This window comes from Rhipicephalus microplus, chromosome 4 (genome assembly GCF_043290135.1).
Source record: "Rhipicephalus microplus isolate Deutch F79 chromosome 4, USDA_Rmic, whole genome shotgun sequence".
Taxonomy (NCBI): domain Eukaryota; kingdom Metazoa; phylum Arthropoda; class Arachnida; order Ixodida; family Ixodidae; genus Rhipicephalus; species Rhipicephalus microplus.
The window spans coordinates 168,539,011-168,551,902 of NC_134703.1; the positions used below are offsets into that span (position 1 = coordinate 168,539,011).

The following is a 12,892-nucleotide window of genomic DNA, read 5'->3' on the forward strand; positions in this document are numbered from 1 at the left end:
GCGAAAGGGCGGCGCTGGTCGAAGGGACGTCGATGATTGTGTTTGTGGATTCGTTGGAATTCATTTCACCGCGACCTTGGACGTCGACGCGCCGTACAAACCAACCGACGAGCGGTAACAGAGCGAGCGAGCGCCGACCTTGAGTATATATACAGCACGACGGCGCATGCACTGTCAGCTGTTGAATGTTCTCGAAGCGCGACGCCACATGCGCGTCCACTGGAGAATCAGGAGAATTGTAGATGTCGAACGCGGTGTGTAGAGGAGGAAGGGTGCACAGATGGTGGAGGAGTGAAGCGCGCGCGGTGTGTAGAGGAGGAAGGGATGCACAGATGGTGGAAGAGTGGGCGACGGCGCGACGGCGCATGCGCGCGCGTCAGCTGTCGAATGTTCGAGAAGCGGTGCGGATGGCGCGGACGGCGCACTACAAGGCGCGAGTATAAGATGCTTCCGCATCTAAAAAACAATCTTTCTAAGCCAGTCTGGCTTTTTTCTCAAGGGGTGAGAAGGCCCAACATGTGCGATGTTTATATATGGTTTTTTGCCATGTGCGAGAGGCTTGCCATGACTCGTCGCAAGCCCTGGCAGTACAGGGAGCGCAATGTCACCGTGGAGTGGTTGATGTTCCCTGATGTGTGCTAAACTTGGCAGGATTCGAAGAGTCACAGGTGAGGGTTCCTTTCTTTTTTCAGAATCACCGCGTCATCGGGATGAATGTGGTGGTCAAACCGCTCCCAGTGTCATGCTAGGGCCATCAGTTCACTGTTCAATTGACGGAGGTCATTCCTGTGCTGCCGCATTCTTCCGTGAAAGTTCTTTGTTTTCCCAATTATGAAAGCGGGGCAGTCAATGCATGCGGTCTGGTACGCAACGCCCTGAGCTTTTTCCGCAGGTGCACAATCTTCGGGCTGAGGGTGAAGGTGCCGATGGTGGAGGATGGTGTGTTGGCCACATCAACCCATGCCTAATTTCAGTATACGGGCTATTGCTTCACTGGTTCCAGTGACGTAGGGGGTTGACACAAGGTGTCATTTGTCTGTTGACACACGGTGTCATGTGACGTTTACTTCGTTTTTATTCCTACTGAGGGCTCTGCAAACAAATGCTTTTGCGTAGCTATTGGCGTCAATATCACGCATTATTTTCTCCCTTCCTTCCTTCCTAGAGTTTTCTCATTCCTTCAGTTTCTTTTCCAGTCAGGCAGACTACTGCCGAATGTTCACCTTTGATTTTTTTTTTTTTTGCTCTGTTATATTATTCCAGTATTTTTCCTTGCATTATCAAATATATATACTTTTTCTCAATATTTTCAACATGTATAATGTTATTGCATTGCCTTTTTTATTATGCTCAAGCAAGTGTTGTTTTATCTGCAATTTTTTATGCTTGCTGTGCATCTATTACATTGTATTTTTTTTTAACTTCACCCCCTATACAGAACCTTCCCAGTGAAGGGCTTTAGAGGTTTCTCGAAATAAATGAAAATGAATGAATAAATGAATTAACTAACTAAGTAGTTCCCTTTAGTGGCGGAGCATACAATTGTACACATCAACTTTGAGGGTGCATCACGCATCACAGCCTTCCGAGTGGACAGCTGCCAGTCCTTTAAATTTACTGTGCTGTATACTGCTACAGAGGATCACATTGGTGGAGACACTACCATGTTTGACGGTCATTCAAAACGCTGCACTTCAGAACCATCATCAGGAGTATCATTTTCTTTGGCTCAAAAAAATACAACCAAAATACAAATTGGGCATGCATTTTTGACCCCATAGTTGGCAAAAACTGAAGCTGACTACAGAATCATGATACTTAAATGAACACTGATTAACATTTATACCTAAAACAACAAAAAAAAACATTCCCTCATTTTTTTTTTTTTTTTTTTCAATGTAATATTGAGTGCCTTGGAACTATGCTATGAGAACTCGATGCATCTTAATCCACGCCTGAAGGGTACCTCTAAAAATTAGAGCGAATGAATGATCCGAAGGAACCAACCATTTTGTCTAGAATGCCAGGAGGTGATGGCTTCATTTCGTCCCAAGCCTCTTGCAAAGCCAGGCTCAGGAAAGGCTCCATTTCTAAAAAAAGAAAAAGATGAGTTGCAAAGAGAGCCAAGCTGTGACATGTGTGCACTTCTGCAGGCTTCTCTTGTCCAGCCCTGCATTACATAACCACTTGCAAGAAACAGGGCTGAAAAAGCTGGTTTAATTGTCTATGTTAATTCTCAATTTCCTGAATCTTTTTAAGGATGTTTCATGGTGAAGAACTTGCATTAGTTAAACGTCCGTGTTAAGTCGTTTTCTGCAGCTGCCAATCAGTTTTTTTTTTTTTCTTAATGCTTCCGTGTTGCCGAGAGGCAATGCTGCAGAAACAAGCTACATGAAGGACACCATTTCTTGAGACAGAAGTCAAATGTGCTTTTGCAGTCTGTAGTTTGATGGATCACTAATTCGGCCAGAGAGGAAAAAATATTGAGGTTTTCAGGACAGAAGTATTTTCATGATTTCACATCTGTATGGATACTAAAGGCCCCAAATCTTCCTCAAGACTGTCAGTATTATGTTGAAACTCTGAACACAACACACTGAAGCATTTAAGGTCTACCAGTTTTGGGTGTGAAAAACCACCTGAAAAGACAGCCATTGTCCTTGCAATGAGCTCACTTTATCGAGATACACAGGAATTGACTACTGCTGTATGTAGTGCAGATTGCGCTAGTTGGTGCACTATAATGTCATATTGCTACAGAGCAGCTCACTTCGAGCATGAGTAAAAGAAGCAAGAGCGAAGATGGGAGACACAGGTATCAGCGCTCATCCTGTTGCTTCTGTTTCACCTTTGCTGTTGCCTCTTTTCTTCCTGCTCAAACTGAGCTGCGCTATAGCAGTATGACATTATAGTGCTGCAAACGCTCCAACAGCACTTAAAAAAAAAATGGTCTGGCAAGAAGCTGCTGCCGAACAGTGTTTCCCTTAGTCATGGTGAACTTTTGTATGGTCACAGGAACCCAGCAAAATAACGTAAAAAATTCAAATCTCCACCAATTAAAAAAAAAAAAACTCACCACATTTCATACCCATTCACTACACTTTGATGTAGCCTCTATTTGCTGCCATGTGCCCATCTAAACGTCAAGACATCTGGTGTAAGAGAGTGTATAACATCTGCGATTTTCCATTTTAAATACTCAATGTTGTTACATGGTGTGATTTCATTGCGTTCATGATGATATTCATGTAACACTATAGTAGAGGGTTCTGATTTAGCAAGCCAAAAAACACACTGAAATTTCATCGTTACCGCCCACATCTCAACTAACGCAGACATGGGCTGCTCCGCTGGTACGCAGTTCAGGTGCTTAGTCATCACCTGTGAGCGCAAATCCTTGCAAATCATACTGCCTGAACTTGGAGAACTTTCCTGTTAATTGGTGAAATCCTGCTGATCAGTGAAAAGTGCTCTACAACTGCAAACATGCTGTGCATTAGCACAGCCTTACAACAAAGCGATGATTACAAATTCTATTTGATACTCAGTAGGTGAAAGGAACTTCGAAAAAATTCCTGGTTTGGCAGTTGGCTGTACATACGCAGTATAGCCTTTTTGCTTTACACCTGCTTTATGTGAAACAATGGCGGAGAAATGGCTGTGACAAATCTCGAATCGCGTTCCAATAAATTCTAACGTATTTTAGCAGTCTGGTTTTCTAGTCCAGTTGAAACATGTTGTGAAGGAAAAAGTTCCAGCAAGTTTAAAACGTGAACGCAAGAAGATAGTAATGCACAAGACAAGGCTGGACTTAGAACTGAAGTGTATTACCATGAGTTAATTTTCTCCTCCTCGACTAGCTTCTACACTAGCTAAGGAGGGAAGGTGTTTGAGGTTCGGAATGGGTCCCCTCGATGACTCGAGTGCACGGTGGCAGCACGAAGCAAGAGCCGCAGTCCGGTGAAGAGACGCTTTATTGCAGCCTCAGGCGTCTGCCCGAGTCTAAGCCCGAACCTTCGCCCCCTAATTTCGGATTCAAACATCCTCTCCTCAACCCTCGATTGATCAAAGAGTCTTCACAGAAGTCAATCACACTTGTAGGCTCACACTGCCACAACCAACCGCAGAAACAGTTTCATAATGGACACTGCACTGGCAAAAACCACACCACCAAACAATACGCGCAAAGGGATAGGTTCTTCGGGTGTGACACTCTCTCCCATGCCAGGCCATGATGCCTCCGTCGGTCAACTTCCATCGGCAGCCGTTCTCACGCTCGAGCCCCGTCAGCTCTCTCATTAAATGTTGCCCTGCAGAAGCCTCCCCAAGAGCGGTGAGGACACAGTTGGGCTCTGTGCACTTACCAGGTGTGCATGCGACAGCCAGGCGCCCTGACATCCTAACAACAACTGGGGAGGTTATGCACGTCTCCCTGCCGCCCCTATGTCTGGGTCAGCCAAGTGGTCGTGCACCCGCACATTCTCAATAGCACGCGTGCATGCCAACAATGGCTTAAACTCAGACGGCGGCGCCTGGCCTGCTTCTTGCCAGACGCTCTTCCGAATAAGCTTTCGCCTTCTAATCCCGAACGGGGGTGACCTTGACTGCTCTGCTCGTTAACCGTGCGAACGAAGCAGTATTCTTTCTTTTTCGTGCTCGGGTCTTCCGCGTTCGCCTGCGTGGAACCGACCAACTTTGTTAGTTGACGGGACGGGAGCTGGCTACGCGCTCTGCATCAGCCGCATTATTTGCACTACACACAGCACGCCGGTAATTGGTGCCTCATACTAACTCCATGTACTGTATGTATTTAATCGCATAATTTGCACACCCCTAATATCGTGCTGGCTTTACGAAGAAAAAATATTCACTTGCACATTTTACGCTCCCCGATCCGCCTGAGCCAACTGACCGTGCACCTCGCTGAGCAAGCGATTCGGGTGCCCTCGTCTTCTATCGTCTGCTCCACATAATAAACGTTACTAAGGAGCTTTACTCCTTTTGTTTGATTCACTTTTTGGAAGTGCTAGTCTAACTCAGAAATTTCTGAAGCCGCACTGTAGGCAGTACATTGTGAGGTGACTGAAACGCATCCCGCGCCCTCTACACAAGCACGTAAGCGAGCGGCAGCACGATGATGGGAAGGAAAAATGCATGATATACATTCCCGATTTCTACTTTTCTACCAGAGATGACGCTGCCTGTCCAGAGTTGCAGCGACACCATGCGTTGCTCTGGCTCCGTAGTGGCCATGTTTCTCTGGCCGCGTGGCTACGCAAAGCTGCGCGCTCTCTTTTTCCACATAGGAGAGGGCTCGATGCCGCTTCAAAAAGATAAGTGCCGACCTGCTGCAACTGATACATGTGGTCAGGCCTTTAGAGCATGCTGTCCATTAAAGTGAGAAATGCATGTCACGTTTTTCGTGAGCGAGAGATGCGTGTAGAGTTTTTCGTGACAGATAAACGTATGTTGCACTGTTAGCAAGTTATAAACGCATGTCGCGTTTCTTCGCGAGCTAAATGCACTGTCAAACCCATATTCGGCGAGTGCTAATGTTGCTGCAAATCTCGCCTGACAAACGCGTCGATGCAGTGGCACTACCATTGAAACCGTAATGCTGTCGATGACGAATCATGAAAAAATGCTGTATATCCGACGTGCCGTTACTGACACCTCCTCCTCTAGCCACAATAGCTATACTGTAGTTCTGCTATCGTCGGCCCAGATCGTAAAAATGTCCGGCTCCGAAAGCGGGGTGAGTGGATTGGGAGAAAGCAGTTCCCGTGACTCCGTTGCCTCTAGGACTGATGTTATTGATGTGTCGAATAGCAGTGAATCCAAGGACAAGGACCATTCATCGGACCCCTGTATGATTTCAAGTTGACATTACGATCCCACGTATAGGTTGACCCTCGAACTTTGAAAGGCCATTTTATGAAAAAAAAAAGTCGACTTATCAACGGCAATACATAGATGGTAAAAGACAGCATTCCCTAGAAAAGCACCAGATATACGCAGGAAGCAAACAGCGGAGCCATGTGAACATACTAACACCCCTTTCTTAATCCGAACTGGACCTTAATGCGTGGGAAACTATTCATTCACCAAGTATTGCTATTCTTCATCCGCCGATAAGCTAAAGACGTTGCACGTTCTGAAAAAACAGTCTACTGTTTTTTTCCACAACAGCTGCTTAGAACTTTTCTCTCTCCTGTGAGGCTTTTGAACAGCCTGGCCAGTTTTCTGGTTGCACAAAACATCAGTGCACTGCCGTTTTTTGTGGCTGCCCGTTTAATATTGTGAGATAAGCACCACGAATATATGTCACTTCAACCTCCTTTTTTTTCCAGAATTCCATGCCTTGATAAACCTTCACTGGTTTCTTCTTTGTCATTCAGCTTAATAGGATTTCAGTCACTGTTGCCAGTAGTGAATTCGAGTACCCTACCTCCTGAAGTTACCCTAGCCTTTTCGGTGTCGCAACGTTCTTGCATGATGTGCGTGCAACTCTTATTCAGAGAATTCGTGAAGCATAACGAAACAGTGTTTCTCTTCATACATTGGGATGGGACATTTTGTACGGGGAGGGCTTTCATTGAAGTGGGATTGTGTTGCCAACACACATGACCCACACACTGAAATTTAATGGCCAAGTTGAGAAATACAATTGCATTCCCATTTCAGAGTTCATGGGTGAATGTAAAGTACTGGCAGAAATTTTCAAAACACATCAAAGCAGTACTCTTTTCAGCTGGTCCCAGGCTGTCGTTGGGCTGAAGGCTTCAAAGCACTAAAGGATCCCCGACACAGTCCCCAGCTTCGTGATAATTCGCATAAATGTCCTGACACGTCACCAACTAAACAACAGTGTAACAAGTTTACTTTATGAGATTTTAATTCACAAAGGTATTTTTGATACAAGTAAAACCTCCAAACATATAGACATAAGTTTAGAGGTATTGATGCACCTGTATGCCTGTTCAAAAGCTTATGTAAAAGTGCTTTCTCCTCAACCAGCATTCTCACAGTCGTAGTTCAGAGCCATAAATTTTACCGTCACATTGAATGCTGTGTGCTACATATTCATCGTGATGATGGTCATCTTGGTGTCCCGTACTCTACTGCACTGTAAGTAGAGTGGCTGCATTCTCAAGATATCTCCAGACTCTATACAAGGTGCAGCGATGTTTGCATACACGCGAGAAAGGCTATAAAGTCTACATTATTGTAAGATGCAAAACAAAGAATGCGTGTCATCCAGTTAAATTTAGAGTGATAAACCCAGAAGGATGTTCATAAACTCGCATATCTTTGCATGGGCTTTCAACGTCCCACGTATTTGACATACACTGCATGCAAAGACCAAAAGGAAGGCACCCAAACACTCACGAACAACGGCATTCGCTTCTTGGCGCATGCGAGCGACGTCGGAAGCGGCCACGTCCACAACATTCCACAGAACGACTCGCCCGTTTGAGTCTCCTCTCAGGAGCACTTTGTGAAAGCCACCCCGCATGCCAAGGAAGTATCCCATGGCAGGAGGGCACACAAGCCTCTGTAGACAAAAGCAGCACCAGGCTGTGTTCAGAATTACTACGCAATGCGCAGATATGCATCGTAGAATAGCCCAAAATATGGTCAGAGGCACGTCCAGCGTTGTCTGTTACAATGAATTTAGACAGACATATTGGCACCAAAGCAGATGTGCCATTTGTCTAGCCAGTGTCTAGCCTGTTTTTCTTTTGCACTATTTTGTGATTTTACAGTAAAAATAATTTGGTATTCCTTTACAAATACAGACATGGGTTACTGCCTCAACAATGAAGTTACCCATATAACGTGATTTGTACGCACTCAATCTATTTCTAACGAAATCGCATTTTTTTTTTAATGCTGCTATATTCAAATACTGAAATGCCTCACAAAGAAACTAATGCTTGCAAGTCTTCCAGGATTAAAGGCATGGCAAAAATCAGAGGCAAAAGACAATGTCATGTGATGACATCACCATGTGACATCATGTTATGTGATGTCCCATGATACCTTCACTACTTTTGGCTATCTGTCACATTATGATGATGTCATATGATGAATTCATGTGATAAAGTCATCACGTGGTAGACACTATCAACACTGAAGGTCAATTTTTGTGTCTGATGACGTGTCTAAAGCTCTCGCCTGAATAAATGTTTTAACAAGCATCACTCGGACAACGTTCTGTAATATTGAGAAGGCTACCACGTAAGTAGAAAATTTGGTTCTTCAAAATACTTAAACAATTCGGTGTTTTCCATGCATTAGGTTGGCATGGTTTTTTTTCAAATACACTTCAGGTGGCTGACAAAATGACTGGACATTTAGCGTAAAATGACCCTGTAGTATTGACATTACGGCGTATATGTCTTGCCAACTTTTGCAATGAACAGTGTTCAAGGACTGAAATGCTTCAATTTAGAGCTGACTATTACACATACTTTTGTTTCCACTGTCTTGAGTTTGTGATGTATCAGTATAGCTTCAACTTGAACACGTACACCAGAGCCAACATTATCTTCAGTAGCCAGCCATATTTGTAGCAAAGTAACGGGATTATTTTGAGCAATTGCATATACCAGTCTTTATTGTCTATGCAAATAGTCTATGCTAGTTGCATCGACTTGTGGTCAAAAGAGAGCAGGGCACGTTGCTCATAGAATGAACTGAACCATCTACATAGTCAGTATGTCTTAACTTCGGTGTGTTGTGTATGACTGTAACCAATCACTTTGGTGAAAACACTACGATGTTCGGCGGGTCGCTTAAAGTGCTGCATTCCAGAACCTACATCAGAAGTATTAATTTGTTTTTCTTGAGATGAATACAACCAAAAACTAATTGCACACACATTTTGGGCCATGTGTTCATTTTTTTTATATCAAATGGAAACATGTCTGAGCACAGAATAACTGTATAGTAAATGCTAATTACAATTACTTAAACTCACAACAATAATAACTTGCTGCATTTTCTTCAATGGAAAGTAATATTGAGTGCCTTCCGAATTATGTTATGTGAATGTGGCACATTAGTAAAAGTGCATTGTATTTGGTGCCAGTACAGATTATACCAAAGGATTCGATGCTGCATTTAAATCGATGAGCATAATATAATGCACTTTCTGTATCCCCACAGCTATTTCTCGGCTTGTCTGCTCTTGACAAAGCGCTGTTGTAACCAAATTAAGTTCCCATCCCACAGACTGTTTTAAGAAGAGTTCGCGGCAAGGGCATGACTCCAAAAACTCGCCTCATCATTTGGAACAGCAAGCACACAGAAGAGAAAAGCGCTGTCTTCGAAGGTAGGTCCCGTGCGAAACTCTCTGCTGTCGGCGATGGCACTGAAGCAGCACAAGGGATGGGGAAATCGCAGCTGGAATTAGTCGTCACATGCTAAGCACGGCGGGTTGTCGCTGCCACACGAGGCCAATACGCTCACCACCAGACTGGTTGGTGAAGCTGTGGCATGGCAACCACATATCAACAAACGACAAAGACTGCTGTAACAAACTTCCAGCAAGCAAGCAAGAAGCATGGCTTTGACACTGGCAAATGATTTGTTGATAATAACTTTCACTCAGTAGCACCTACAAAATTCAGCTTTGCAGTGAACTAAATTACATGCTTTGCAGTCATTAAACAAACATTTTGTATTGTAGAGATTAAAAAATATGCTTTCAATTACTACATGTAACTTGTTTTGCAAGTTCTTACTGGTTCAAATATATAACATTTACCTGCTTTGGTGTACCTTGTGTTTGAAGCTACCAATACTTCGTAAGTTTAGTCTTTAACTTTCAATACCTGTTTTTCCAATATATACAATGTTTAGTTTTTTCTTATACTTTTCAAGGTTCCTCCAAAAAAGTGCACATTCAAAACCCTCTGCTGCTTGTTGTCAAGCCCCTCTTAACAACACAATACGACAGCAGTGGTCCATCAACAGGCACTGGCGGACAAGCTCTTTTATTGTTGATTCATGCCAGAGTTTTATCAGTGAATTATGCTCCATAGCTACAGTATGTGAACTTTGTGTATGAGCTTTGCTTTTTTTTTTTCATTTCGTACCAGAACAGATGGGAGGTGGACAAAAGATTCAAACAACGAAGAATTTTGAAATAGTCCTCAATTGGCTTGTAAAAACGTTCTAGGGGCCTTCCTTTAAAAATTTTTAGCAAATTTCGAAAAATGTTGACCGATTAGATGACTAATATGCCTTATCTCTTCATTATAATGTGGGTACAGCTGTCTTTCTTAGTTGCTTCGGCAGCTGATCACCACATTCCGTATATATTTACGACAGCTGAGGTGGTGGTGTTCTTGGCTCCTGAACCTCAGACAGTTTGCTACTGGAAACAGACCTCAAAGAATGAATTTAACGTCTTTTTAAATCTGTGTTCTAAGCACAAAACATATATACCGAGAACAATACTACCATATCCCCAACTTGCCAGACTGTTTAAAGATACAAGAACTGGACAAAAATAATTTATTGGTGACAGTGTGAACAGCTAATTCTGTGGTTCAGGGATGGTTGAAAATAGACAATTAAATGTGCATGCACGCATTAGAATAAACTAAGCCAGCACACCAATATTCTGCAGTATAAGTACCAACATCTGTTACCAAACAGATCGAAATACATCAATGGTACAGATTAACTGGCAGGATACGAACTAAAAGGAAAAGCAAACATGCTCAAGCACATACATACAAACTACTATGTACAGATATACAAATAAAAGCTTGCTGCTTTGTCATGTGCATTAACAAGAAACTTAACATTCATGCCACATCAAAGTCATGTTTATTTGAATAAGGGGTCAGAAAAGTTGCTGTTCTTCACAAACATGGCAAGCACAACCATAGTGCTAAAAATAAACAAGACGTATCAACAGGCTTTGACTGTTTATAGTCAAAGTCTGTCACCGAATACGAGGGAAAGTATTACCATCGTCGTTACAGTAATAAGTATACGAAAGTTTGCCTAAGTGGTTTCTAGTCACTGCACCCTAGCCTCAGGGATTTAGGTTGCCGCGTTTTCTTTATTCATAAAGAGGCATGTTCTAAGAAGAAAAATGTTGTCAATCTATATTTATGTTGCGTGTTTTTACTCTAGTAGATGTTGAGCATCAACTTCTACTAGAGTGACTTTTACTTCCATTGATGGCTAGAAAGTGCATGTGCTTACATTTTTGTAAGTTATTTTACAATATGTGAAGCAGTTGATGCACTAAGCATGTCAAGGAAAGGCCTCGCACAAGAAAATTTTGTAAGGGCATTTTATGCTGCCTTTGCATGTGTTTGAGGCAAGTTCGTTGGGAAACTGGCTTGAAATCAATTATTGGACACATAGTTTTGCTTTATCCATTATATATGTTGCAATGATCTTGTGCTAGAATGAGTAGGAAAAATGAAGCATTTTCACTCTCAAAAAAGATTACACCTAGGCACCTCTAGCTGCTCAAAGAGGCCAAGGAAGGTTGGCTTTAGAACTGATTACTATGCAGATTAACTAACAAATTAAAAATGAGTTGATGCAGCATATCCTTCTACAAGAAACCACCCAGCTAATGTCACATGTTTCCTGTTGTGCATGTGCCAACTCAACAAACAACAGAATTCTCTGGTGAGTAGTTTCCCAATAACCATTTTCTAATAAAAACACGATTTAAATTGGCTACTGTTGAGCTGGGGCATTATACAGTGGATTTTTTGACATTTACTGCTGATAACCTCTGCATCACTTTGGCTTTTGTCATCCCCGTGGATCATTTCGCAAGGATTGCAATCCCAAGTCAAGATCACATTCATGAAAATGGAATAAAAGTAAAAAAGAACACTAAAATATTTACAACAACTGGCAGTGAATAGGTAAGCCATTCTTCAGATGGAAGTGCAAGACCTTTCTTTGCGAACACAAGCCATGACAGATCACGTGACCAGTGAGGGGGGTGGGGTTGCAAGTTTCCAGCGACTATGAGCATAGTGCAATCATGTCGTGCAGTACACTAAGCCCATGCGCTGCATGTTTGTGATGCAAAGTGGCAGAAGCCAAGGTGCAGGGGTGACAGGGGTGATGTTCGTATACCAACCTAATTGCTTTTCCCTTCAGTTTGCTGTTCGGAGAAAGGAACAAGACAAGATTGCATTTGTTTTCTTTTCTTGTGAGTAGGAGAGTACATCACACTGAGGCACAATGGTCAACTGAAGGTCAACTGGCCTAAATGTCAACCAAAGGCCGGACATCATCTATGGCTGGAGAGAAAGCACATGGCTTGAACGTCACAGTTCACCAAAGTATTTTCCACCACTTTCAAGCACTCGTTTGAGGCTCCCTTCATAAACAGCACAAGCAGGTTTCAGAAATCTGTTCTTACCCTTTCCAGGCCACTCTAAAAACTATTTCTTCACTGATGATACTTCAATTTACCCACAATTTATTTGAGTAGTGCTATCAAGGTAAAGTTTTGTAATATACATTTTACATTTTGCATAACTATACCATAGGTTATTCTCTGCTAGGTTTTCCGTAAACTACTGCCCAGTAAATAGAGACCGTCCATTTTTTTCAGAATTTAAAATAATAAAAAAGAAACGACAAACGGGGTTAATAGATGTTCAACTGAACGCATTGTGAGCCTTTGAGCTGTCACAAACAACTACATGAGCAAAGTTTGTCTATAAGGGAGTCAAATGAAGATGTATGAAAGGGCACCATGATGATTGCACTTGTCCACAGCTTGACTTCAGCTAGCAGATCTGTACTCCATGAATTAAGAATTGAAAGTTTTACCAGTGCATAAAATCATTCCACCGGGACAGCTTGTTAAAACATTAAGTTTGATGCTATGAAA

At 42.7% G+C, this 12,892-nt stretch overlaps 1 protein-coding gene across 2 annotated transcripts in view; it reads right to left on the minus strand.

Annotated features, from left to right (window-relative positions):
• Rbcn-3B (WD repeat-containing protein Rbcn-3B) overlaps positions 1-12,892 on the minus strand; it is a 169,444-nt gene that overhangs the window by 107,453 nt on the left and 49,099 nt on the right. Inside the window, exons 9-12 of one of the 2 annotated variants that reach the window (XM_037423571.2) lie at positions 12,131-12,154; positions 9,286-9,376; positions 7,390-7,555; positions 2,008-2,090 (exon numbers count right to left, since the gene is read on the minus strand). In XM_037423571.2, the coding sequence (XP_037279468.1) occupies positions 2,008-2,090; positions 7,390-7,555; positions 9,286-9,376; positions 12,131-12,154 (364 nt within the window). The remainder of the gene's footprint in view (positions 1-2,007; positions 2,091-7,389; positions 7,556-9,285; positions 9,377-12,130; positions 12,155-12,892) is intronic. The other variant, XM_037423573.2, reaches the window with a different exon arrangement.